This window comes from Ascoidea rubescens (genome assembly GCF_001661345.1).
Source record: "Ascoidea rubescens DSM 1968 unplaced genomic scaffold ASCRUscaffold_1, whole genome shotgun sequence".
Lineage (NCBI taxonomy): Eukaryota > Fungi > Ascomycota > Saccharomycetes > Ascoideales > Ascoideaceae > Ascoidea > Ascoidea rubescens.
Window position 1 is genome coordinate 679,039 of NW_017962913.1, and position 27,251 is coordinate 706,289.

Here is a 27,251-nt window from a genome sequence, read left to right on the forward strand (position 1 = left end):
TTGCCTAATCACTCCTTGTCATGGTAAGCATCTCTCTTTCTCTCCTTCTGCAATGTTCAGATACCTTCTATCTCTTGATACTTTTTTGCTTCATTTGTGTAAATTTCAATTTACTAACTTTCTCTTTATTTCTCTATTTTTTTTCTCTCTTTTCTCTTTTTTTCTTATTTTTTTTTTTCCATTTCACTTTGTTCAATCTCATTTTAGGTCTACTACAAACGAAAACCTGTTGTTTATCAAACTCCTCCACCACTACCGGAAGACCCTTCAATAAAAGTCTGGTATATACCTGAAACCAAAGAATGGTTCCGAACCTATGACGAATACCTTGAAAAACTAGACTACTACAACAAAAACAAATTTGTCTGCGAAATCACTGGAAACTCCTGCTACAACTACTTTCAAGCTCTCGACAGCGAAAAAAGAGAAATAAAACAAGTGGAATCTCATTTCCCAAATCCACTAAAAGAACCAGTTCTAAGATTTGTCCAATTCTCAACTCTCACCAGACTAGACCAACTTGTCGACAAAGTCTACACAAGATTCAAAAATGATTTCTATCCAGGTGAATCTGTACTAGTCAAATACGATCAACAAAAGAGAAAGGGCACAATAAGAGAAAAGGCCGAATTTAATACCCAATACGATTCAAATAAATTTCTTATAAGAAAAGCCTATTGCAATTATAGAATCACCTTAACTGACAATATTCAAAAACATAACAATAACAACAATAACAACAATAACAACAATAACAACGAAAATGACCCCATTTATACAAACAATAACAAATTATCTCAAAATATTGATTCAATTAATAACCAAAAATCTCCAAATGAAGTTGACGTCTTTTGCGAATCAATTTCAAGGGACAGAAACCACTTTACAAAATGGTACGTCAAAACTTTCATAAAACTATGTGTATCAAGATCTTCTAAAATAGGTGCTCCCTGGGTCGTCAAAGAAGAATATGCAAAAAAATACTCAATCTCAATGGTCTATCCCCAGGAACTAGCCCGATATTCTCCTGGCTACATTGAACCAATTCCTCAATTAGATGACACTGATCTTGACAACTCCATAAACGACCCCAATTACTTTAACAATAATAACAACAACAACAAGAAGCTAAAAAACAACAATAAATTCAAAAAAAATAAACTAAACCATTTCAACATCACACACCTAAATAACGACGACTATGACAACAGAAGACTATTCAAAAAACAAAAAATATCTAAACAAAGGAAAAACTCAAATAACAACAACAACAATATCAACAACCTAATAAATTCACAAAACTCTCCTCCTTACTCTCAAAATTATGATCTTCATTTACACCACGCAAACTCTTCTTCCATTTTAAACTTCCCTGATCCCTTACCTTCTTCAACAATTCCAACTCCCTCTTTCATCCCAATCTTACCGGCTACAAAAAATAACATCAATACACCAATTTCAATTTCAAATTCAAATTCAAAACTAGATTTACAACACTTGAATCAAAATCAAAATCAAAATCAAAAAAACTATTATCCCAATCACGACTATACCCTAATCGCTCCCAACACAAATATAAATACCTTCGACAACACCAATTATAATATCAATAACAACTCTCTAAGGAACCTATTGCCAAAACACTCAAACAACCCAAATAACTCAAACATCACCTATAATCATAGCAATAGAAACATCCTAAACGACAACATCAACTCGTTTAATAACACTAATAACGAATATTCAAATATCCCAATATCTCATCACAACCTGAGAATAAATCAAAACCAAGATATATTTTACGATAACATCGACCCAGATTCTCACAATAAACAAAGAAAACGCAAACCCCACAAAAGATCCACAGAATCAATCAACAACCTAGCAAACTTTAAAAACATCTACTCCAACTCAGAATACGAAGATGATGATGATGAAAACTTCAATAATGCTAACAACAACAACAACAACAATAATAATAATAATAATAATAATAATAATAATAATAATAATAATAATAATAATAATAATAATAATAATAATAATAATAATAATAATAATAATAANAATAATAATAATAATAATAATAATAATAATAATAATAATAATAATAATAATAATAATAATAATAATAATAATAATAATAATAATAATAATAATAACAATAGCAATAACAACAATAACAACAACAACAATAAATTGAACATTCAAATGTTTTACATCAATAAAGATAAGGAAATAAATTCAATCAACAGCAATCTTAACATCTCAAACTTTAATAACCTCAACGCTATAAATCAACCCTGCTTATCTGCAAAGCAAATAAGATCCACTTGCCAAACACCAGTTTCCCTATGTTCAACTCCAGTGTCTTCCATAAAAACTCTACAACCAATCCAATTTCCCGTTAGGCATCCCCCCTCTCGACGCAAAATCTCTGAAGATCTACTCATCCCCTATACTCCATTTACACAAAATCACTTGGAAACCTCTCTTTTAAAAAGACCAAAGCTTAAAAGAATCAAAAACATTCATCACATGTCCGAAGCCCTACAAACTTGGAGCTTTTTAAATATTTATCGCAAACCGTTAATACTAGACACTTTTACTTTTGACGATTTTATAACCTGTTTGTCTGTCAATAATACAAATTTGGCTACAAAAAATATTCTATTAAACGAAATATTTTGTGCTCTATTAAGTCTAATTATCAATAAAAAAAACTCAAATGACGAAAATGAAAAAACTAATACCAAATCTGCTCACATCGAAGACTATGACGTCTTTATGATATCTTTACCGGTCGAAGACTCTTGGCTTGAATCTGACGAAGAAGAAATTTTAAACGACTTTAACGCTAATTATCCCTTGAGAAGATATGAAAATATACCCGAAGATAATGATATTAATGACTCTGTCTCGGAAATTAAAAATATTCCAAACAATCAATCAACAAATCTAGGTGATCAAATTGAAGATAAAAACAAAACAGATGTAAAAATTAAAAGCGAAAATCTTAATGAGGAATTGAAAAAATTAGATAATGAGCTTGTTGATATAAATAACACTCAATCACTAACAGATAATCTAGAAAATATTCAAGTAGACGAAGTTCAACAAGAACTAAAAGAAAAAGAAAATAACTTAAATGATGAAACAATAGAAAATGACGAAGATGATGAGAATAATGAAAATGAAGACAAAAATGAAAACGAAAATGAAAACGAAAATGAAATCGCCAGTGAATCTGTCAATGAAAATGATAGTAATGATGATTATGACGAAAACAATGAAGAAACTGATGATGAATTAACTGCTGAAAAAGCAGAAACATATCAGATAATATTGGACAAAGCTGTCAATTATCGTAATATAACTTGGCAAGAGCGACTTTATAAGCGCCAATTTAAAGATGGATATTGGCAGCTAATACTATTAGGATTTTTAACACACATACAGAATATCCAGGTGTATTCAAAAATAATAGATAAAGTTCAGAGGATTTTATTGCCTCCTGGAACAAAGCTAACTTCATTGAATCCTACGTTTATAATGAGAAATTTTTACACAAAATTGAATCTAGAGTACAGAATTCAGATCTTAGATATTTTATGCCAGATATTGACAAATGGGCCAATAATAAAAAATTATATTGAATTTTGTATGGAAGAAGGTGTAAGATTAAGAAGAGATAGATTAGAAAAAATTCGTGAACATAAAGGATTAATAGAAAAAGCAAGAGAATATAATGCTCAAGCCCAAGAACTTTTGAAAGATTTTAAAAGCATTGAGGAGAAGGAAAAGGAAAAAGAAGAAATTAATGAAAAAATAAAAGAAAAACAAAAAAACAAAAAGGAAAAAGAAAACGATAAAGAAAAAGAAAAAGACAAAGATAAAGAAAATTTCACTGGTGATAAAAATAAAGAAGATTATGATAATAAAAAAAGACCTAGACGTAAAAACTGGACATTAAGAAATGAACCAACTTCAGCGGAACTTGAGTTTGCAGAAGATAATAAAGAATTTAAAGAAATTATAGAACAAAGAAAAAACACCATTTTAAAGGCTAATGAATATCGTAAGGAAAAAAAAGAAATTGAAAAACAATTGATGGAAATAGACTGTCAAAGAGTACGTTTAATTGGAAGAGACAGATTTTATAATCGTTATTGGTGGTTTGAAAATAATGGATTACCAAGATTATCTAGTTCTGGAAACAGTAATCTTGATGAAGAAGATAATGAAAATGAAAATGATAATGAAAACGAAAACGAAAACGAAAACGATGAAGATGATGTTGAAGATGAAGAAGAAGAAGTTTTGGAAGAAACTTATTTGATGGGAAGACTTTGGATCCAAGGACCTAGTAAAGAAGAATTGGAATATTTTTTGGATACAAAATCTAGAACTGCAAAGAAAGCCCGAAAATTATTTGACAAATATTCTATTGGAGAAAATAAGAATAAAGAAAAACTTGAAAAAGACGAAAAATACGAAAAAGATAAGAAAGATAAGAAAGATAAGAATACTGAGACGTTAAAAGCAGAAATTAATGATGAAAATAATAATGATGAAACTGTTGAATTAGAAGCGGAATCAAAGTTACCTGAAAAAATATCAAATAGCTTTATACAAGTTTGTGAAGAAATTTTCAAATTAAAATTTAATCCAGATAATCTCGAGGTGATTAGAAAAACCGATAATGGAGAGGAAATATTGATTGAAGAGTCTGGGAAATTGGTAGTACCAGATGAGATATTGGATAATTATAATAATGGCGGTAGTAGTGATATTAATAGGGCTATTGTTAGACCAATAGAAAGAAAATTAATAGAAGAAAAAAATGATACATTATTACTTGAATCAGATTGGAGATATATTGATGATGAAAAAGCGTTTAATGGATTAATTTCGTGGTTGAATATTTGGGGTAAAAGAGATAATAATTTGAAAAAAGAGTTGATTTTAGTTAAAGATAGAATTATATCATCAATTGAAGCTCGGAGAAAAGCGTTACATTTAGATGAATTGCCAATTGAAGAAGTTGAGTTAGAAAAAGAAATCAAAGAAACGATATTATCAGATAGTGAGGATGAAGAAAACGATGAAGATAGTAGTAATACTTCTGAAGATGATGAAGAAGAAGAAAGAAAGAAAATAAAGCAAATTATTAAAATTAGTGATACGATGCGTAGAACCAGACGTAATATGGCATTGATTGAGAAACAAATAGAAATTGAAAAAAAACGAGAACGAGAAAAACAGAAAAGAATAATGGAATCTAAACCAAGTTCAAGGATAGCTAAAAGAGAAGCCAGAAAGCGTAAGATGAAAGAACATGAAGATAAGAAAAGAAAACATTATAATAATATTAAGAAATTAAAAAAAATGAAAGAAGATAGGGAACTTGAAAGATGTTTTCAATATGTTAATATGAATGCGACAGAGGCATTGGGACATTCCCATTTTAATATAGGGGGCAATGGTCATCAAGTTAATGGTAATTTCAATGTTAGTGGCAATATCAATGGCAATGACAATGGCAATGGCAATGGCCATGGCCATGTTAATGGGAATATCAATGGCAATGGCCATGTTAATGGCAATGCTAATTCTAATTCTAATATCAATACTAATGCAAATGGGAATAGTAACAAAAATGGAAGCAATAAGAATGGTAACAATAGAAGTTGTATTTTGAAAAATGTGACTAACAAAAATGATAACAAAGAGCTTAAAGAGAGCAGTAATAGTAATTCTAGTAGCTCTAATAATAACAAAGAAAACAATTTCAATAGCTCTAATAACAAAGAAAATAAGAGTAATAATGTGAATAACAATGTTACAAACGAGGCTAATGGTAAAGCGAAAAGAAGCAAAAGAAGGAAAAAAAGTTAAATAGGTAGTGTTGAAATAGAATTTATTTAGAGCAGACATAATGGCTATTAAAGTGTAATTTAACGATTATGATATAATATAACTAAACAATAAGATATAAGATATAAGATATTGTTTATACAATAAGTAATAATAATAAATGATAATAAATGATGATAAATGATGATAAATGAAATAATAAAATAAATTCAGATAAATAAAATAAAATAAATAAAAAGAGAATGAAATTAAAAAAAAAGGGAAAAAAAACTAGCTAGTTTAAAGCCTAGATTAAACTTATTTTATTTTGTTTTGTTTTGTTTTGTTTTATTTTATTTTATTAAGGTAAATTAAATTTAACATCATTATCATTATCATTACCATTACCATTATCATTATCGTTATCATTAGAATCGATTTCAAGATCTTGTAAAACCTGTTTCATATCGATTTGTTTATGATTAGCTATCATTGTAATTAAACCCATCGCGATATCTTTTAATTCATTGTACTGATTTAGTTTTTTTATGTGGTCTTTGATAATTAATTCTGGTTTGTTGATTTGATCGTTATTCAAATCTAGTTCGATTATTAAATCTTCACACTGTTTTTGAATTAGGATTAAAGTGATCTCTTTTGATCTTATTTTTTCGATTTCAGTTGAGATTGAGCTTTTCTCATTTTTGGTTAGTTTCTTTTCGAGCAAATTCAAATTCGCATCGTTTATTAGATTTTTCAAGTTATTTGAATCTGACTGTTTAATTTCAAACTTGAAAAAATCAGAGGATTTTGCTAGTTCCTTTAACAACTGTGGTCTGGTGTTAGTGGTATCAGAAGCAGGAGCAGACGCAGGGACAGAAGAGCTGAAGGTTTTAATACTATCACTACTTCGATATCTGTTGTCTCTGAAGCGAGAACGAGGATGAGAATCAAGTATTTGGGTGGCCATTAAGCTAGAGTCGTCAGTGCTTATGTTGTTTATGTTGTTTGTGCCAGTGCTGATTGTGTTGTTATTAATGGCGTTATTTATGTGATCAAGGCCGCCTTGCGACGATGTGTCTTGAAGCATTCTTTGGACAATATATGGGGGAGCAAAAGAAGGCAGAGAAAGTAGACAGACCAACACCAAAACAAATGACAAAAGTGTTCAGAAAGACAAAAGAAGGATACAGCACCAGCTTTATACCTCCAGATTGCCATTTATTACTCTTGCCATGTTTTGCAATGTTTGGTGATGCTCGGCCCAAAAGAGCCACCGCGACAAGAGCAGTGCTGCATCCGATGACGTCGCTGTTTCTGCACCCAAGACACAAAAGCTACGGGTAGATGGTGTGGGCGTTCTCTCTACAGAATTGGGCACTATGGCCGAGTGGTTAAGGCGAAAGATTAGAAATCTTTTGGGATTTCCCGCGCAGGTTCGAGTCCTGCTGGTGTCGTTTTTTTGTTTTCATCCATCCAGGATGGAGAGAGTGCCGTTTTTGCTGCCTGAGCAGAAGAGTAAAGAAGGAGAAGAAAAACCAGACGTTCCAGGGCTATTGTTGCAACATGGAGTAAGAGCAGAACTGTTTCTTCTTTTACGTACAGCTTTGATAGCACTGGTAGATGATTTCAACATCACTGGAATCCGCTTTGAATGGTGACCTCTTTTTCACACACCCCCTACTAATTCTGTTTTCCACATCGTACTTCCTCAAGAGCTCCATGTCTGGGTTTTCGTCACTCTGCTCGATGCTGTTTCGCGAGTATTCTAGATAAAACGACCCCAAGCTGTCCATTGAAAACGACGATGAGATCGATGGTGCTGCTGGGACCTTCTTTGTGTTACCACTGATGTCTTTGCTTCCTGTGCTATCTTTATGTCTGTGTTTTCCTCCGAAGATTGGGGTGTTTAATCGTGGAAGACTTAGTCTCTCTCTCAATGAATGACTTCTGCTCAAGTTTTCAACATGATTCTTTGCAGGATTAATGTCTTTATCATCATTGGTCTCGTGTTTACTATTGTTGGAATGTGATGTAAGCTTTTTATTGAAGGCTGGACTCATTTTCTCTTTGAAGTAGTGAAAAGTGGATATTATTGATTCCTTTGCTGACTTTGGTGTAGAAAAATAATTGTCCTTTTCTCTTTTATTAGAACTGGTGCCATTTTTTTCTTTGTCATTATATTCATCATTTTCATTATTTTCATCATTAATTGTCTCACTGATTTTTCTTGTTTCCTCATTCAGGTTCTTGTTATTTGGTATAGTTTGAGTCTGAATCTCTTGGTTATCGGTATTCTTTTTATTATCTAAAATTACTCTGGTTTTATTACCTTTAAAGGAGTATGAATGTGAATGAAACTTTAATGAATTTCTATTTTTTTTAATTCCAATTGTTTTCTTTTCTTTTTCTAGTACAACTTTATCTGAATTATTCATTAAAATGACATCATTCCAATTGCTGTTATTATTATTATTATTATAATTGTTGCTCTCTTTATAATTTTCTTTATCGCTATCATTCAAAATAGTGGATGAACTAAACGAACTGCTAGAACATGACTCAGAAAATGAATTTGGTATCATTTCATATAAATCAATTATATGATCTATCTTTAATGAATGATCATATTTAGATTTTACTATTCTGTTGCAATCACTGTCATTGTAATTACTATTATTATAACAATCATTATCATAATAATGATTAGAAGTATATATTGTCGATGGCGATAAAAAATTAGGATTTAACTCATTCAATGCTAACACTTCGTTTAACTGATTTAATTGATTATATTCGGGCGAAGTAATTGGTCTTTGGATAAAATTAACTTTATGATCATATTTATAATTTAATGAATAATGGAATGGATATTTTAATGGATATTTTAATGGATTTAACGTCATTCTTTTTTATATATCTGTATTGAGCAATTCATAATATTTCCTTAATCTCGAAATAGAAAAGCAATATATTTTTGTCCTATCTAATTGTATGAAAACTATTTTATAGCAATATAGTAATATATTTCGATAACAAAAGGAAATTGCTTCATTATAGTTGTTTGTTTGTTTTTTTGGTTTTTCTTTGGTTTTTTTTTTTGGCTTCTTTTTAGGCTTCGTCTAGCTTTATTTGGTTTTGTGGTATAAAATCAGTATCAAGTATATTAAAATCAGAATTTTAGGTCCGATTTCCCTATTCGTGTTTATTATTTAATCTATGAAGGCAAATACATTCATTTGCGATGATAATACAATAAAAAAAGGTCATAAGTAGTTTTAATGTGATTAATTGACAAAAAGAAAACAATAAAAAAGGTTAATGAATGTATCCTTAAAAAATAACAACAAAAAATAACATTGAAAAAACAAATATTTGAATATTTAATAGTGTGTAAAAAAAAAAAAACTGATTGGTATTATGATTGGTATTGTGATTAGTATTATGACTCATGTTATGATTATGATTAATATATTACATGGGATTGGATTTGTTTGGCTTCGGCCAATACTTTTTATTTCTTAAAATCCATGGATGGTTTTGAGCATCGGATAAAGATATTCTCTTTGTTGGATCATAACGAAGAAGTCTTTTAATCAAATCAACAGCATCCGGTTGCAAAAATTGGGGTATTTTCAAATCCACTCTTGCTATTCTTCTATAAGTTGTTTGTTGGCATCCTTCTTCAAATGGAGGGTTTCCTACTAACAATTCATACATTAATATACCCAAAGCCCAAATGTCTACTTTTTCATTGTGATCTTTGGATTCAATCATTTCTGGGGACAAATAATCCAAAGTTCCACACATCGTTGATCTCTTTAACGACGGAGCATGGACACTCCAACCGAAATCCGAGAGTTTGATTATATTATCAAAGCCTAGTAGGATGTTTTCAGGTTTAATATCCCTGTGAATTATATGTTTTTTATGAAGATAGGATAGAGCTAGAATCATCTGATAAATGTAATGGGAAGCTAAAGCGTCATCGAACCTGCCCTTTTTCTTTAAAAACCCATACAATTCGCCATGGATAACATATTCTAGGATGAGGTAAACTCTTTTTGAATCATGGAAATAACCGAATAGTCTTAGGACATTTGGATGTCTTAGGTTCGATTGAATTTCGACTTCTCTTCTAAACTGTTTTTCCACTTTGAAGTGAGTTAGTTCCTCCTTTTCCATTACTTTTAGAGCACAAACATAACCGGTTTTCTTATCACGAACACAGTAAACTTTTCCAAATTTTCCCTTTCCTAATTTTCTGCCAATTTCAAAATCATTGATAGAGTAGTCTCTTAGGGGTTGTTGTTTTAAATTTAAATTAATAGAATTTGATTTTGCAGTGTAGTTGTGGGATATAGTGTGAGTATTATTTGTAGTGTTGTTGGTGGTGTTATTGAATTTGATATCAGCATTGGATTTCCATAGAGCGGCAGAGGTAGAATTGTTGTTGTTATTGGAAGAGAAGGCCAACTTTGTGTCGAGAGGCTTGAGAAGCATTTTTATAACATAAATAAAGAGAAGAGAAGAGAAGAGAAGAGAAGAGAAGAGTATTTGAGAAAAGAGAAGTTATAAAGAGAGAGTGAGATTGAGAGTGAGAGAAAAAAATAAAACAAAGCGATTAATTTGTAAAACATGTTTTAAGTTGAAGGTTGAAAGAGTTTTTGTTTACAATTAACTAAATTTGAAGAGATGCATGATTTGTTCCTGATTTGGCAATATCCAAACAAACACAAAGAGTGTCCGGAGATTTGGCGACGAATTTATTTTTGTATGTATTGGGAAATTAAATTGTATGAGTATATATGGATAAATGTATAAATATTGGAAAAGAAATAGATTAGCAAGTTCTAGTTTTTGATTGTATAGTACATTTTGTTGAAGAAAACACGCAATTAACCTGAAATGAACAGCACCTTTGTCGAACACAAGAAATAAGAATAAAGAGAGTAAAAAGAGAGTAGAAGTGAAAGTAAAAGTAAAAGTGAAAGTGAAAGTGAAAAACTCAGAAACTCAAAAAAAAACAAGCTAGTAGATAGATAGGAAAAAGAAATTAGATATATACATATATATATATATATATATATATGTTAAAAGAACAACCAAATTAGATTAAATAAATTAAGATAAATTAAGATTGAATAAGATAAGTAAAATCATTAGCATTTTATAAAGAGGGATCATCAGAAAGAAGTAATTTTTCATTTTCGTTTTGAGAAGCGGTTAAAGTATTAGTTGTTGTGGGATTAAGAGAATTAGATTGATTGATGTTGGAAGGAATCGCAGATAAGTTGAATAATTGAGAGATTTGAATTTGTCTTGGAGATGGCGAGAACAAATTTACATAATCATCTAAATTAAACTGAGGAGTTTTGATCAAGTTGATATTGTTGGAGTTGTTGGAGTTGAAGTTAGTGTTTATATTATTATTATTGTTGTTGTTGATTAATTTGTTTGAAGCAGATATGGTGTCAAGATTAAGATTATTATTGATGGAAGTTTCTTGAATTGGTTGAATTGGAGTAGCGGGTATTAAAAAAGTTGATTTATTATTTGAAACTGGGTTTGTATTTGCAGTGTTGATAATATTGTTATTAAATTCAAAAGAATTGAATTTGGGTGTTAGTTGGAAGAAATTGGGACTGCCATTTAAGAAAAGATTAGTATTTGGGGAGGTGAGGTTTAGATTGAAACCGATCAAGTTATTGTTGATATTTGGGTTGTTGAAATTAGATATACTGTTGGGATCGATGTTGGGATTATTAGAGGTGATGATATTGTTATTGTTTGAGTATTTATTGATGATAGTTGAAGGAGAGTTGATGTTTGTGAATTTAATGGAATTTAGCAAGTTTGAATTTAGGGATAAGTTTTGGTCATTTAAATTGATTGAGGGAGTTAGAAAATTTAAATAATCGATTGTGTTGAGATTGATGTTGTTTTCGTTATTATCGATAGTTGGTTTCGGGGTGGCTAATAAAGAATTTAAGGATTCTTTTGTTGATTCATTGTTATTTGAAGAAGTGGAGTTTGAGTAATTTGAGGTTTTGAAAGTTTTTTTGACTGGATAATCGATTTTTTTATTTTGATTAGCATTTTGGTTACTATTAGTGTTACTATTAGTGTTACTATTAGTGTTATTATTATTATTACTATTGTTATTGTTGTTATTGTTGTTATTGTTGTTATTGTTGTTATTGTTGTTTAATTTTTTGTTGTTGATCAAAATGATTTTATCAGATAAAGTCTTTTGATTGTTTGAATGATTTGAGTGGTTTGAATGGCTTGAATGGCTTGAATGGTTTGAATGGTTTTTAGTGATTTTGTTATTTGTGGAGATATTATTGTTATTTTGTAGTTTGATTCCAGCGTTTAATAGCTTTAGTTTTAGCTTTCTTGAGATTTTCGATATTTTGATCTTTTTCAAGATGTTGTTGGCAATTATGTCTTCGTTTTCCTTGTTATTGGATAAAGTCAAAGTAGCGCCAGTCATTGTGAGCAAGAAAGAGGTATAAGACAATAGGGTGATAAGGTGATAAGGTGACAAGAAGATGTATATTGTGGGATGAGGATGGGTGGAACTGAGTTAAAAACAGCAATATAATGGGGTATAATAGAGCTGGGGATGATATAACAGAGGAACAGGAACAGAAGAACAAGAACAAGAACAAGAATCAGGGATAATAAGGACGAGAGACAGAGGGAGAGAGAGAGAGAAATAGAACAAAGAGAGGTAAAGGAAAACAGGGAATTGAGTTGAATTAGTGTGTTCTTTGTATTATTTATATAACTGAGGTTGATTGCAATGGCTTAAAAGCAGCGATTCAGCGAAAGTTTGTGGAAAACAAAGCAAATTAGCAAAAACTGGTGAAAACAACAGGAAAGTAATGAGAGATTAATGGTAAAGGAAAATGGTTGATGTTGGAGATGCTTTTAGTGTTGGAAACAGCGTTGGGAGTGCGATTGTTTCTTTAATTTGTCTGTGTTTTTCTTGTTGTTTTAGCTCTTTTCGCTCTTTTGGGTAGTGTATTTTTGTTTTGCATTGGCAGCATTACGCTTTAGGGTTTAAGATTTGACAAATGTACAGAGAAAAGGTTTGAAAAAGGCTGAAAAAAGAGTTTGAAAACAGATTTTAAAAAGATTGGAAACAGTTGCAAACGAGAGCGAAAAAAGGTCAGCGTAACGAAAAAAGTGGAAAGCGTGGAAGAAAAAGAAGAAAAAGCCCGCAAAAGGAAAAACAAGCTACGTAAATAGTGCAGGGCTCTGTGGTACAACGCGGCACAGTGCAGCGGGAACACAAGCGAAAATAGGGAAAATAAGAAAAAGCAAGCACTTGGGAAAAAATAAGGAATATGGACGAAAATGAACGAGCAAAAAAATTACAACTGAAAACACCAGCGAGACATCTGCAGAATCCCATTTGAAAGCAATTTACGATCAGAATTCCGCAGAGCGAGCAGCAGAGGTGATATTTATAGAAAATTCTGGACAGCGCAGGGTGTGATTGGCCAGGACACGCTAGCGAAGCAGCGCAGAAGCTGGAGGTGCGGCCAATAGGGTTGGGCTTTGCAGCAGCGGAACCTGGCCGCAACGGCGCTGATCCAATGAGAGCTGCATTAGTAGGATCGTGATCGTGATCGTGATCGTGTCCACCCAAGCCAGATGCAGTTCGCACCCAAGCCAGATCCGGTCTCAGTCGCGAAATCTGAAGGAGCAGTGCGTAGATTGGTGCAGCACAAACAGCAGAAGGTCCCGTGCGCAAATGAATCCCTGCTTTTCGGTCATTCAAGACAACGATTCCAGACAACGGCCGCAGACAACATTCAGCATTGGCGCCGGAGAGGAGTGCATGGCACGCAAACGCGTTGCTCCAGTGGCACCGCCGATCTGCTGGGGTAAACAGAATGAGGAGCGCGAAGACACACAGTCAAGGCTTTTAGAGTGGTCGTTACATTGACAGCTATATATTTGTTTAGTGAGTAACCGTTTCATTGGTTGGCTCGTGTTGTTTATTCGTCGTCTTCATCTTCAACAGCGGTGGAGTAGAATTTCAACTCGTACTGGTTTTGTTTGATGGAAACAAATCTGATCCAGTCTCTGATTTGGTTTTTCTTCAAGTATCTTTTGGTTAAGTATTTCAAGTATTTACCAGAGAATTTAGCCTTGGAAGCAACAATAACAGTGGCACCCTTGGTTTCAACAATAACATCATCGCCTAAATTACCGACTCTGCCGTCGAGTTTGATGTGGTCAATCAAATATTTGGCATAAGATGAGGTGTCAAATACACCATTGTCCGATGGACCTGAACAGTCAACAGTGAATTTCTTAACAGCACTTTTCTTGGATTTCTATTGTGAATAATAAATAAATATCAAAAATTGAATAGTTAATATCAAATTTATTCCTTGAATAACCTACTACATTATTCAATTTTTTCAGTTATAATTAAAAGAAAAAAAAAAGTAGCAAAGCTTCAAGCATAATTTAACATTACTTTTTATTTCAGGATTTAGTGTCTCATACTTCTACATTTACTTTGATAAAGCTAGTATGATTCATTAACTCAATAGAAATTACTATCTATTCCAATCCATTATAATTTAGTTATAATTTAATTAAGCAATAGATATCATTGAAATATAAATCCCATTGGTTTTCATAAATTGGTTTTCATAAATTTATTTCCAATCCACTTTTTTTGGATCTAAATGAAAATTTGAATTTCTGCTCTACTCTCTTATCTTTTATTTTCCGATTTAATTATCACTTTATCTGATTACACTTACAATTGGAGCCATTTGGATAGACTTGTTTGTGATATGATATACTTGAATATGATATTGCTGAGTGAACTATCAGTGTAATTGATGATACCTGAAATATTAATCCGAAAAAAGATTCGTTTACCAACAGACTAGCTTGTTATAAATTTTCAGCACCATGTCCCCAAAAATAATACAACAGGGCTGTAACAGGTTGCAAGTCACACTACACTTTAGTCACGATTTAGTCACGTTTGTATAAACAGGGCTCACAGCAGCATATCTGCGTTAGCATGCTTACGTATGTGTAGGTGTAGCACTCACACGCACTGCCATCTTTGCGGATTTAATCCACCCCTGTGGGTCTGTAGCTGAAACTGGAAACGCGTAGCGCCTGGCTTTTCCCGTTCCAAAAGCCGCCCGAAACGACGCAGCACCCGCACCACAGGCACCACAAGCACCAGAAACACCGGCAAAAACAGCCCTCCGACGACGGCAAAGGTGCCAATTCCTCTCCTGCCTCTGCTGTCTTTGCTGGATCTGCGGCGTGGGCTGTGTTCTGGACCCAATTGGGCATTTTCCCTTCAGCATCCCACTCATCCTCCCTCCACTGTCTCACATCCCACATTTCTTCCTTTTGTTTACATCCCTTTGTTATTATCTCATATTATATCAAATCATTCTCTGGCTCTGGCTCTGATACCAATTGTTTCTATTGTTTCTCTTCCTGTTCTTTTCCTTTTCTTCCCTTTCTTCTTCCTCTACTTCCATCCCATCTCTTAATCCCCCATCTATTATCTACACCTCTCTCTTCCACCTCTTCTATATCTTATATTCTATACTTCTCCCTCATTCTCTCTACTTGTCGTCAAAATGGAAATCTCCCCTTCAATCCTACAATTCAGTCGTATGTATCTTTCCATCTAATATTTTTTTTCAATTTCTCATTTATCCTCCCATCTACTATCCCAATTAATCAATCAATTATCACTCTAATTATCATCCCAATTAATATTCTAATTACCATCTTACTAACTTTTTCTCCTACTATTTCCACTTTTTCTCTTTCCCCCCCCCTTTTTTTTTTTGGCTTGCTTCCTTGCTTCTTTGTTCCTCTCATTTTTTTCTTGCCTCTTACTAATAGCGCCATTCACTCAATCTTCAACTCAAAAAATCTCTCTACAAAACAACTCATCCACCCCTCTAGCCTTTAAAGTTAAAACAACTGCTCCCAAATTATACTGCGTTAGACCAAATGCCTCCACTGTTAATCCAGGCCAACAAGTGGAAATATCAATCATCTTACAAGGCCTCAAAAAGGAACCTTCTTTGGACTACAAATGCAAAGACAAATTCTTAATCATCTCTCTACCTTGCCCTTCAGATGAAATTAATCATGACGATTTAGAAGGTGGTGTAGCTAAAGTCTGGCCTAAATTGGAATCTCAATTTAAAGGCCAAATCGTTCAAAAAAAAATTAGAGTTCACTACAACTTATCTCAAATCTCAATCCCAAATCCAATCATTCATGAAGAACAAATCCCAATTTCTAACAGCAACAATCAATTGGATTCTTCGCCTTCCTCCAGCTCTTCTCCTCCATCCGCAACCATCCCAACCATATCCATTGTTGATCACCAACCAATCAATCATCAACATTCTCTACCTTCCTCAATCCAAAGAGATTTATCCCAATCTCAAGCTAAAATCAACCAATTGTCTCAAAAATTAGACTCAAACTCTTCTCCTTCCCAAAATAATAATTCTACAAATATTATTCCCAATCCTGTTATTAACACCAATCCCAATCCCAATCCCAATCCCAATTACAATTACAATTCCAATTCCAATTCCAACATCTCCGATCCAATCGCCCAAAATAATATAGCTCAACATAGAAACTTATCCTCTACAAACCAATTTTCAGAAAAAACTTCTATTAAACCCCAAAATGACATCCCAAACTCATCTCTAGTTTTAGATTCAAATAATCTTCTCAACACTCCTCCAGTAAATGGCGTCCCAATCCCAATAGTTTTAATTATCGCTATAATCTCTTTTTTAATCGGTTGGATTTTTTTCTAATTAATTAAATTATTGTAACTTTATTTTATTTTATTTTATTTTATCTTATCTCAATTATCTTATCTTTATTTTAATAATTTTATCTAATTTACTTTAATAAAATTATTTCAATAAAACTATTTCAATAAAATTTTAAACAACTAAAAATTATCAACCAATTTAAAATTTCGGTTAAAACTATCCCAATACTTCAATTATAAAGAATTACTTATTTTTTGGCTCATTGAATTTTTTTTTTATTCCACTTATTCTGCCTTTTTTTTCTTTTTTTTTCTTCACCCTTTTTTTCTCATTATTCTGTGTTCTTTTCAGTTGTTTTTTTCAAATTTTGTCTTATTTTCTTATTTTCTTATTTTCTTATTTTCTTATTACTATTATTATTACTATTATTATTATCTACTACATACTTTCGATTCTTTTTGAATAGTGATACGTTGACTTCAATCAATTTCTTTTGGTTTGTTTAATTTCATTAAGTTTCAAGATATTATATTACTAAAATATACTATTGTTCTTTCATTTTCCAATTTTCCAATTTTTCAATTTTTCAATTTATAATTTTTTTTACTATTCGTATCGTTTTTATTTTATTTTATTTTATTTTATTTTATTTTTTTATTTTTTTCGTTGATTAAACTTAATCATTAAACTTGTATAACTCTTTGATCTTTGATCTTTGATTGCTATCGAATCTTTAATAATAATATCAATTTAAAATATCTATAACATCTAAATCTAACAAAAAAAATTCTTTAAATAATTTATCTCTATTAATAAATTCAATATATATATATAAATAAAATAATCTCACATGTAAAAAAAATTGACTCTAAACTGTATCCATTCTAATGAACAAATCTGAAATTAATCATCTTATTTCCCTTGTCTCTATTCTTCTCTAAATATTCAAGTTTCTCTTCTTCATTGAATGAATTCCAAACCTTTTCACGTTGATTGTTCTTGTAAAGATAATATAATTTTATCAACAATAGCATTGGAAACATAGCGACTGCAAATCCAAACAACTTTCTATTACCGACCCTGTACAATGGCTTGTCCTTTTCAACATAAAGCTTACTTGCAACAATACTACCAGCTTGAACAAACATATTATACAACGATGCACTAACAGTTCTCAATCGAACAGAGTTGGAGTTTCGAGAACACCATGAAACCAAAATTGCATGAATATATGGATTACCCAATGTAACTGTGGCAATAATCCAAGTTGGCCATTTTTCAATCATTGCTCCACCCCAAAATGCTAAAACTGCTACTAGTGGCACAGTATATATTGGTTGGACCAAACAAACATATGTCCTTTCGTTCAATACCTCTGATATCTTGGTAATAATTAATAATGTGATAATATGGAGAACATTATAAGGGATAGTCATTAACGTTGTGTTGAATGTTGAGAACCCTAAACTCCTGCAAACTAATGAAAGATATGAAGACAACGTATTGACTGGAATATAGGCGATAAATCCCAAAATATATATGGGCCACAAATCATAATCGAAAAAACTTTTGAGTAACATTTTCAATGTAATACCTTGTCTATTATTCATTTCTCCCTTGGATGGATCATCTCTTAATACCCTATTAACAACAATTTTTTCTTCTCGCTCAGTAAACCAACCATTTGGCGTTATGAGAGTCTTTGTTTGAACAGCAGATGGAACCATTGCAAATGCAGCATAAATACCAATTAAAAGAGTTAAAAGTCCTTCGAGCAAGAAACACCATCTCCAGCCTGCCATTCCACCAATACCTCTCATTCTCAAAATACCATAAGCAAGAAAACCAGCAACAATATTAGTTATAGAGTAAGTGACCCAAAAATATGATAATCTGATAGTTAATTCTGCACTTTTATAGAAATATGATAGCCATAGAATGGTATCGGGAATAAATCCACCTAATAGCAAACCAAGAATGGCTCTTGTGGCAAAAAAAGATTTTTTACCAGAAAGAAAACATTGAAAAAGTGCAACAATTGACCAGGAAATAATTTCAATTGGAATCCATCTATCAGGCCCAATTTTTTTTGAAATTAATTGGGATGGCAATTCAGCAGATAAAAAGCATGTGGTAAATATAATATTACCAGTATTATAATCATCAGTATCCATATTCAAGTCGTCCAAAAAATTATCAGCAGTAACAGTTTTTAGATTATATCTATCTAATTGCAATGCAGCAAACATCAAACAAGCTAAAAAAGTAACTTTATAGTCCAATTTTCTAATCAATTTTTTTTCTTCATCCTCATCCCAAACATAATATGGATCAAAGTGAGCACGACATTCATATCTTCTTTGTTCATACAACAGTCTATAATAATCAGCAATTTTTGGGTCCAAAAATGGATTTTTTTTCAAATCATCATCAAGGTCAGATAGATCAATTTCTATATCAGAGTCTTTCTTTTTTGAATCTGATCTAGACCTATTAATTGAAGAAAAAGAATTTCTTTTACCTGCCAAAGATGATGCAGGAGAGTTAACAACAACATCAAAGTCTTTTTTATCACGATTTTCACCAGCCATTGTGTTTAAAAATCAATTAAAAAGCTGCACAGTTTTAATATTCTTTTCTAGAATAAAAATTAATAGTATATTTCTCCACAACAAGATAATAAGAAATTTTCTTGCTTTTATACCAACTGAAAAAAAATTGCAGAACCCTTTTTTAATCTTTCTTAACAATTCTCAATAGTTCTCAATAGTTCTCAACAGTTTTTAACAATTCTTAGTCCATACCGATTTCTGATAATTCATACTTGCTCTTGGTAAATCATAATAATTCATAATAATTCATAATAATTCATAATAATCCATGATTTTTTTGGCTATCCCTTTGCCATTGATATTCTTTTTTGATTAAACATCTAAGTTTTGAAGATTTGACCAACCAATTGCTCGTAATAAATTCATACTTCATAAAAATTGTTAGTTATCAGCTATCAAAAACGGTAAAAAAGTGGCAGTTGCGCTATATTCATCTATACAAATATGACTTCAACTCAATTTGCCACAGTTTGAAGATTTCTGTATCTTAAACCAAAAATACGAATAGATTCTTTTTAGTTTCGTCAAAATTAAAAAAAACAAACTGCTGGGCTTAATAACAGATCATACACCGAAGACAACATATTGATACAAGTAAAACAATAATCGTTGGGCTTGTTCATGCATCGATAGCTTAAGCAAAGATTCTTTGCTAGGGATTTTCCTCTGTTGTTGCGATTTGTGTGAATTGAATCTGATAGAGTTTCCACACTTTACAGACATGTATTTTGAGTAAGCGATTTAAGCACCAATCTTAAAAAAACAGATACAAAATGCCCTAATTCTTCTTCTCCAGAGCCAATCCAGGGTTGCTGGTGGTGAACTAGGTGTGCTTTGCCTCTTTGCGAGCATTTTGGCGGCGATTCATTCGCTATCAAACAATTGTGGTGGCGGCGAGTGTGGAGCAGGAAATCAGAGGGCAGGGTAGCGCCTCAAGTTGGGCCTGTTTGTGTGTCTGGGGCTGGTGTTGCCCGGCTGAAGCATTTTGGGTTTCCAGATTCGTCATTTGCGATATAATCATTTTGATCAAGTGTTAACAGGTATCTTGGGTAGTAGTTGGCTCAAAAAGCGTTGGTTTTGAGACAAGTTATGCGTATATCTTAAAATTCTGGGTCTGAATTTTCCGATAAGATGATTGCCTGTTTATATGGAGCAGCATTGAATGAGGCAATAATTTGTAATCAGGTTTGTTAGTGGATATATATATCAGCATGAATATTTCAGTGGTTTTAACATCGTCTTCCAAGTTGCTAGTTTTTGTTGGTTTTTGATCTGAGTTTTTCCCTGCTGAAAAAGATCGGATATTGTTTTAAAAAAGCTAAGATAACAATGGCTGCTCAGGGTTCAACAGTGACAATAAAACAACCCAATGAAACAATTCAACAAACAAAGATTCAAAGTCGCATTTTCTATTCTAATTTTGGTACCGGATTCTCTGCTGATGGTAATAGAGATGAAAATGGTGTTTTATCAGTAAGTAATAAAAAATTGGAAGCTTCTAAGTACCCTGAATGGTTACCAACATGGGATCCCAAGACCTATCCCAAATTAGAAAGTTTTGAATTTGTTGATAAGGGCTTATTTGCCGACCCAGAGTATAAGAATATATTTCCTCCAGAAAAAAGGAATTCTATTGAAGTCAATGATATTTCGCCATTGTTGGGAACAGAAATCAGAGGCATTCAACTATCAGAGTTGGATGATTCAGGTAAAAACGACCTTGCAAGATTGGTGGCGGAAAGAGGAGTATTGGTATTTAGAGATCAGGATTTGAAAGATAAAGGATTGGAGTTTAATAAGAAATTGGGAGAATATTTTGGACCATTGCATATTCACCAAACATCTGGAGCACCAAGGGATTATCCTGAGTTCCATATTGTTTATAAAAAATCAGACGAACCAATAACTAAATTCCAATATAATGATAGATTATCAGGCAAAAACTGGCATTCTGATGTTAGTTATGAATTACATCCACCAGGAATAACATTTTTGGTATTGTTGGAAGGACCCAAGACGGGAGGAGATACACTATTTGCTGATGGAGTTGAGGCATATGAACGATTATCACCACATTTTAAAGAATTTTTAAAGGGGGTAACATGTTGCCATTCAGGATTCACTCAAGCCAATTTATCAAAAGAGCAAGGAAGTTACACTAGAAGAGAACCAGTTGCTCATAATCATCCAATTGTACGAACTCATCCTGTAACAGGAAAGAAATCATTATATATCAGCGGGAATTTTGTTACTCACATTAATGGATTAAAACTTGAGGAAAGTGATTTAATTTTGAACTTTTTAAAGAATTATATCGCCAGTGGTTATGATTTTCAAATCCGTGCCAAATGGGAAGAAGGAACAGTAGCCATTTGGGACAACAGACGAGTGATTCATGCTGCTACATTCGACTGGAGAGGCGTTACTGGCAGACATTTATTCAGAATTACGCCCCAGGCTGAGCGTCCATACGACACAGATTAAGACAATTAGAAACAAAATAAGAATTTTCTGCGCTAAAACAAATAAAACAATAAAAAGCTAAACAGAAAAAGAAAGCAAAGAAAAACAAGAAAAACAAGCAAAAACAGTTCAAAAAAATGGACAAAAATGGTGAGACGCATTGCGTAAAATCAAAAGCACTGCTCTCAGCCTCTATAATTGTTTTTCAAACCGGTTAAATTACTATATATTTTTATATTCATGACTATACATATTCACACGCACACATCATAAATTTTTTTTGATCATCACAACAAAAGGTCTCGAGGCCCTCGAGACCTTGTGAACAGAGCACACCTCCCAGAATAGGATGCAGTTCTCGTATTTCACGCTTTCCGCAGGAACAACTAACGGAACGGAAAATCAGCTTGAAGAAAGCCGTTCTGTGTACATGCAGAAGATCCGTTATGCTGTCAAATTCAGGCCAACGCACAACAAACGCAGATGCATAGCCAACATTAGGCCTATTTTCGACCAGCACGCCGGATCTGGGCCCTTTTACAGCGCTCATCCAAGCCCAAGAGTTATGGAGCACCAATTGAGATGGAAAGCTATAAATCAGCTTCTTTCGCTCTCGGTTTTAGTGTTTGGTTTCGATTCTGAGAATAAGACAAAAACATACTACCAATAGCCGCTTTTACAAAATGTCAAACAATTCTCTTTATATCAGAGCTGCTGCCGATTATCTGGAATGGGAACCATACAATTACACACCTTCACTACCTGCTGCTATTGTCTTTGCAATCCTCTATTCTATTGTGACATTGTTGCAGATTGTGCAAATATTTAGGGCTCGTACCCAATATTTATCTTCTATTAGAAAGAAAAAGGGCTCAATGGGTTTGCTATACATTTCCATCCCTTTGGTTCTTGGAAGCATCTTTGAAGTTATTGGTTACATTGGAAGAGCTATCTCAAGTCAAGATGAAGAATCACTTGGCCCCTATATTATACAATCTATTTTCTTATTAGTTGCACCTGCTTTGTTCGCTGCTTCAATTTATATGTATTTTGGGAGATGTGTTAATCTTTTGGATTCCAAAAAATCATGCTTAATTTCAACAAGATTCTTGACCAAAATTTTCGTAAGTGGTGATCTTATTTCTTTCTTGATGCAAGGTGGTGGTGGAGGTATTATGGCCAAAGGAACTCAATCTGCTTCTGATTTAGGTGAAAATTTAATCGTTGGTGGTTTATTTGTACAATTGGGTTTTTTCGGTATTTTTATGGTCATAAGTTTGATTTACTTTTATAAAATTGGCAAAAACCCAACATCTAAAACAATCGCTTTTAGAAAAATGCCTTCAAAATATAGAAACTGGTATAACTTTTATGTCATTTTGTATATCACTTCAATCTTAATCATGATTAGATCTATTGTTAGAGTTGTTGAATTTATTCAAGGTAGTGATGGTGAAATTCTTTCCAACGAAATTTATCTCTATGTTTTTGATGGTTTAATGATGTTATTAGTTATGATCTTGTTTTATTTAATCAACACCTCAGGTATCTTGTTGTTTTTAAATGATGATTATAATAATATAAACACTTCTCTTAACAATGCCAATGACTTTAATGAGGGTTCTAGTACCTATAATGAAGGTTATGCTCTTAACAATGTTAAAATCTGAATTATCAATCATCAAATATCAAATATCAAATGTCAAATATCAAATGTCAAATGTCAAAATTTAAAAAAATGATCTTAAAAATGAATAAAAATTAAAATCCCATTCATATTAATAATTTAAACATACAACATGAAATTCAAACTAATTCTATTTTATCTTTTTTTCTAAATGATAGATCTTATATTATAGTTTATTTCCTATTTTCTTTGTTTTTCCTGTTCTTCTACTTTTTTACTTTTTATCCGTTTCTTTTATCAATTGCCTTTTTAGTTTTTTTGTGTTCGTGAATTTTTTATTCCATTTTTAAATAATTCAAGTATTTAAATCATTTTTAAATTGTATAACCTTTTAACTCATAACACAAAAAGCCTAATCTAACTCCATTAAACTCAAAAAAATAAATTAAATTAAATTTAATACATTAATCATCTAATTTATCTCCAATGGCATATTATGGTTGGCCATTATACAATGAATAGACATATTTTTGTGATAGTGAAGCGATTTCAATAATTTCGGGGTAATTAAAAAATATTGAGTCGATGCATCTCCTTTATTTCCAGTTTCTTCTTCTTCGTCATCACTGTTTTCTTCATTACATGCAACGTTAACTAAATGTTCATGAACAATTCTTTCATTTCTAGGATCCATTCCTTGGTTAATTTCATCAACAATTCTAAATGGAGAGCTGGTTAACCCTTGTAGACTAATAATATAAAAAATTGTAGAAACAGCTCTTTCACCACCAGATTGAACAAATGCATCTAAAACTCTTAAATCAGAGTTATCTCGAAACTTAACAAGAATCTCTAATCTCCAGTCTTTGAAATTGGCTTTCTTATTTATACATATTTCACCTGCACTGCCCACACTTCGAAATCCTTTTGCAAATTTTCTAGATATATGTTGAATTAGCTCATCCAATTTGGGTTCCCAATCATCTCGTAAATTCTTTATTCTATCGCAAAGTTTCTTATGCTCTTTTTCCAAACCAGGAATTTCCTTTGATAATATTTTAATATCATTCTCAACTTTTCTAAGCTTTTCAATAGATGAAGAAGAAGCGTCTCCAAGCATTGATATTTCTGATTCAATTCCTTTAATTATATTTTGAATTTTCACTTCTGTCATATTTTCTTCTTTTTGATACTTTTCTGCCAATTCGCCAAGTTTGGATTTTTCCTCATCTGTATACGTATTAGTCTGTTCTTTAATTTTTCGAATATAGTCAATGTTTTTCGCTTTAGCATATTCCTTTTTAGCAATTTCTAATTGATTCTCAAGTTTTCTTTTTGTTTTTTGAAAATCTTCCATCAAATTCTCTATTGTCAATTTTTTATTAGTTTGCTCAATTATTTTCATGTTTATCTTAAGCTTTAAAAAATTAAGTTCATTTATCTTAAACACAAATTTAGCCATTTCATTTATCTTCTTCAACTTCATTTTTTTATATTTTTTACCAAAATTCTCAATTTCAATAATTTTTGGCGTGAAATCTTTTTCTGCTATTTCTCTCAATTCTTCAACTTTTTTTTGAAATTTTTTAGTTTTTTCCTCAAGACTAATATGAATTTTTTTTTGATTTGAATATTCATTTAATTTTGATTTATAAGCTTCAAAATTAGAGTTAAAATTATCATATTCACTCCCTTTAATTTTTAAATTTTCTTTTATATTCGCAATTTGTTGACCAAGCTCCAATACTTTTCGTTTATTATCATTGATATTTTCAGTGATTGTGCTTCTTTGCTCTTGTGTTATACCAGAAGAATCAAATAAACTGTTTCTTTTTCTATTAATACGATTAGTAGTATAAATCACTTGTCTTGAACCATATCGCGATATTCTTAATGCATACAGATAATCACCAGCAATGAATTTTCTAAACCTAATTCTGCCATTTTGATCTTTTTTTTTTAAAAATTCTAATTGCTTTGTAGATAAATTTCTTAAACTGATAGGAATATCATTTAGAAAACTTTGCTCACATAACATTTGAACAACTTCATCAGGACCGTTAATAAAATCTACGGCATAACCATCAAATCCAAAAGATCCCAATTGTTCAGTAGTGTAATTTCTAGTAATACTGCTATTACTGAGATATTTGAATGGAACGTTAATCTTTTGGTCATCGTAAAATTCAAAAGAAAGTTTGTTATATGTCTGTTGATCTTTTGCTGTCATTGCAATTTGAGTATAGCTATCAATGACTTCTTGCAAATAAATTGAGTATCTTTGATCTGTAACATTCATTGATAGAATGGGAGGTTCAAATATAAATCCTTTAAATCTGTTTAGGTTGGCTCTATAATATAGCACAGCCTTTTTACAATTGGTAAATGCTTCAGAATTGGAAATATTCAATACTCCGATTCTATCCTTTGAATTTAGTTGAGAATTTAAATTATTTGTTGCTGATATTATGCGGTTTTTTATATTTGTTTTTATAGTAATTGAATCATTTAATTCGAGAAGATCTCTTTTTAAATTATTGCTCAATTGATAAAACTGATCCTTTTTGGCTTTACAATCATCGAATTGCAATTGAGTTGGTAAGTCGACTTGATTTTTTTCTTCATTTATTAAGCTTATTTCAGATAAAAGCTCTTTTAATTCTATTTTTTTTCTTTCTGATTTAGATTTTAGATTTATTATATTTGTATTGCATTTGGAAATAAACTTATCAAACTTATTTATTTCTTCAGTGAAACTCTTTAAATTGTGTAAAATTTGCTTCTTTTTCACGTCAATATCATGAAGTTTATTATTGTATTTATCAACTATTAAATTTAAGCTTGCAATTTTATCGTCAAAAGGGGATTCAAAATCCATGAATTCTTTTAATTTTAAAGCCAAGTTATCTTTTCTGATTTTATAAATTTTAGCATTTTTCCTCAAATCTTGAATAATTGCATAAGGCAATAATTTTAAATGAAGTCTCAATTCATCAATTTTAAGATTATATTTTTTGAATTTTTCAGCTTCGCTTTGATAAAGCTTTCTTTGGTCTATTAATTTTTGATAGTCTGATTTTTTTTCTGATAAAATCTGATTAATTTTATTAAAGTGGAAATCTAAATCAATTAAATTTTTATGGATAACTTCTAAACTTCCGTTATTTAAGCATCTTTCTGTTTCTAATAATAGTTCCTCCGGTTTTAATTTGGCAAATTCCACAATTTTATCCTGAGGTAAAAATGAGCAAAGATTATTTAATTGAATATTTAAGGAGCTAATTTTTTTTCTTATTGTTGTCTCGTTGACTTGAGCATCATCCAAATACCATTGAGATTTTTCGTTGATATTAATTATTCTTTTTACTTTGATTAAAGGTCTGAAACCAATTTTTTTGTTGTTGTCATTATGATTACATAAAAATATTTCTATTATTGCAGAGGGATTACCAATTTTGATAAATTCCGAAATTTTTTTTTGTCTTCCAAGCAAATCAGGTTTCCCAGCTAAACCAAGGCAAACAGCAGAAACAAAAGTTGATTTCCCAGTTCCATTTGGACCAATTATCATGTTTAAGTGAGGCGATAAGTTGAATTCAGCATTTGAAAAAGTTATAAAATTTGTGAGCTTGATCTTGACTATGTTTCCAGTTTTGAACTTTTCTAAATCCAAATTGCGATCAGAGACTATAGAAACATCATTTGATTTCAATTTTTTAGAAGCTGAAATAGATGGTTGTGAACGAGCTCTTTTATTGTTGGCGTTGGAAGTCGAGGAATCTGTCACAAAATCATTTGGCACAAAATCAGCAAAATCTATGACTTGGGTGTTCATCTAAAAAAAAGAATTGTGGGAGAAAACATAAGATATAACCAGAG

At 31.6% G+C, this 27,251-nt stretch overlaps 12 protein-coding genes and 1 non-coding gene across 13 annotated transcripts; 5 read left to right on the forward strand and 8 right to left on the reverse strand.

The window, feature by feature from the left end:
* Positions 1-20: 20 nt before the first annotated feature.
* On the forward strand, positions 21-5,898 carry ASCRUDRAFT_67608 (uncharacterized protein; the record flags this gene model as incomplete). The annotated part of the gene is made up of 2 exons (XM_020191410.1): positions 21-23; positions 208-5,898. 2 exons carry the CDS (start codon positions 21-23, stop codon positions 5,896-5,898), a joined length of 5,694 nt encoding a protein of 1,897 aa, XP_020049819.1.
* A 212-nt stretch (positions 5,899-6,110) lies between these two features.
* On the reverse strand, positions 6,111-7,081 carry SAE3 (Sae3p). Its single transcript, XM_020192248.1, has one exon. It carries the CDS (start codon positions 6,944-6,946, stop codon positions 6,218-6,220), a length of 729 nt encoding a protein of 242 aa, XP_020049820.1. The 5' UTR covers positions 6,947-7,081; the 3' UTR covers positions 6,111-6,217.
* Positions 7,082-7,189: 108 nt separating this feature from the next.
* On the reverse strand, positions 7,190-9,046 carry ASCRUDRAFT_96563 (uncharacterized protein). The gene has a single exon (XM_020195212.1). It carries the CDS (start codon positions 8,760-8,762, stop codon positions 7,452-7,454), a length of 1,311 nt encoding a protein of 436 aa, XP_020049821.1. The 5' UTR covers positions 8,763-9,046; the 3' UTR covers positions 7,190-7,451.
* ASCRUDRAFT_t1 lies at positions 7,233-7,313 on the forward strand. Its single transcript has one exon. It is a non-coding gene; the product is annotated as a tRNA-Ser (tRNA).
* A 284-nt stretch (positions 9,047-9,330) lies between the features above and the next one.
* ASCRUDRAFT_78600 (aurora family serine/threonine-protein kinase) lies at positions 9,331-10,359 on the reverse strand (the record flags this gene model as incomplete). The annotated part of the gene is made up of 1 exon (XM_020194267.1): positions 9,331-10,359. One exon carries the CDS (start codon positions 10,357-10,359, stop codon positions 9,331-9,333), a length of 1,029 nt encoding a protein of 342 aa, XP_020049822.1.
* Positions 10,360-10,692: 333 nt separating this feature from the next.
* Positions 10,693-12,783, reverse strand: ASCRUDRAFT_96576 (uncharacterized protein). Its single transcript, XM_020195213.1, has one exon. It carries the CDS (start codon positions 12,350-12,352, stop codon positions 11,027-11,029), a length of 1,326 nt encoding a protein of 441 aa, XP_020049823.1. The 5' UTR covers positions 12,353-12,783; the 3' UTR covers positions 10,693-11,026.
* Positions 12,784-13,767: 984 nt separating this feature from the next.
* On the reverse strand, positions 13,768-14,660 carry ASCRUDRAFT_10996 (60S ribosomal protein eL22; the record flags this gene model as incomplete). Its single annotated transcript, XM_020188733.1, has 2 exons — positions 13,768-14,210; positions 14,649-14,660. The coding sequence occupies 2 exons, from the start codon at positions 14,658-14,660 to the stop codon at positions 13,869-13,871; spliced, it is 354 nt and encodes a 117-aa protein (XP_020049824.1). The 3' UTR covers positions 13,768-13,868.
* Positions 14,661-14,807: 147 nt separating this feature from the next.
* Positions 14,808-15,696, reverse strand: ASCRUDRAFT_73357 (uncharacterized protein). Its single transcript, XM_020192249.1, has one exon. It carries the CDS (start codon positions 15,222-15,224, stop codon positions 14,922-14,924), a length of 303 nt encoding a protein of 100 aa, XP_020049825.1. The 5' UTR covers positions 15,225-15,696; the 3' UTR covers positions 14,808-14,921.
* On the forward strand, positions 15,498-16,127 carry SCS2 (phosphatidylinositol-binding protein SCS2; the record flags this gene model as incomplete). Its single annotated transcript, XM_020190055.1, has 2 exons — positions 15,498-15,531; positions 15,769-16,127. Coding segments are annotated over 2 exons (393 nt in total), but the record flags the coding sequence as incomplete, so codon positions are not given.
* Positions 16,128-17,554: 1,427 nt separating this feature from the next.
* On the reverse strand, positions 17,555-19,261 carry ASCRUDRAFT_78603 (putative allantoate permease; the record flags this gene model as incomplete). The annotated part of the gene is made up of 2 exons (XM_020194268.1): positions 17,555-19,122; positions 19,192-19,261. 2 exons carry the CDS (start codon positions 19,259-19,261, stop codon positions 17,555-17,557), a joined length of 1,638 nt encoding a protein of 545 aa, XP_020049827.1.
* A 1,070-nt stretch (positions 19,262-20,331) lies between these two features.
* On the forward strand, positions 20,332-22,091 carry ASCRUDRAFT_73359 (TauD/TfdA dioxygenase family protein). The gene has a single exon (XM_020192250.1). The coding sequence runs from the start codon at positions 20,612-20,614 to the stop codon at positions 21,764-21,766; it is 1,155 nt and encodes a 384-aa protein (XP_020049828.1). The 5' UTR covers positions 20,332-20,611; the 3' UTR covers positions 21,767-22,091.
* Positions 22,092-22,301: 210 nt separating this feature from the next.
* On the forward strand, positions 22,302-23,551 carry ASCRUDRAFT_73361 (RTA1 domain-containing protein). The gene has a single exon (XM_020192251.1). It carries the CDS (start codon positions 22,429-22,431, stop codon positions 23,413-23,415), a length of 987 nt encoding a protein of 328 aa, XP_020049829.1. The 5' UTR covers positions 22,302-22,428; the 3' UTR covers positions 23,416-23,551.
* Positions 23,552-23,844: 293 nt separating this feature from the next.
* Positions 23,845-27,207, reverse strand: SMC5 (DNA repair ATPase SMC5; the record flags this gene model as incomplete). The annotated part of the gene is made up of 2 exons (XM_020190113.1): positions 23,845-23,963; positions 24,000-27,207. The coding sequence occupies 2 exons, from the start codon at positions 27,205-27,207 to the stop codon at positions 23,845-23,847; spliced, it is 3,327 nt and encodes a 1,108-aa protein (XP_020049830.1).
* Positions 27,208-27,251: the final 44 nt, after the last annotated feature.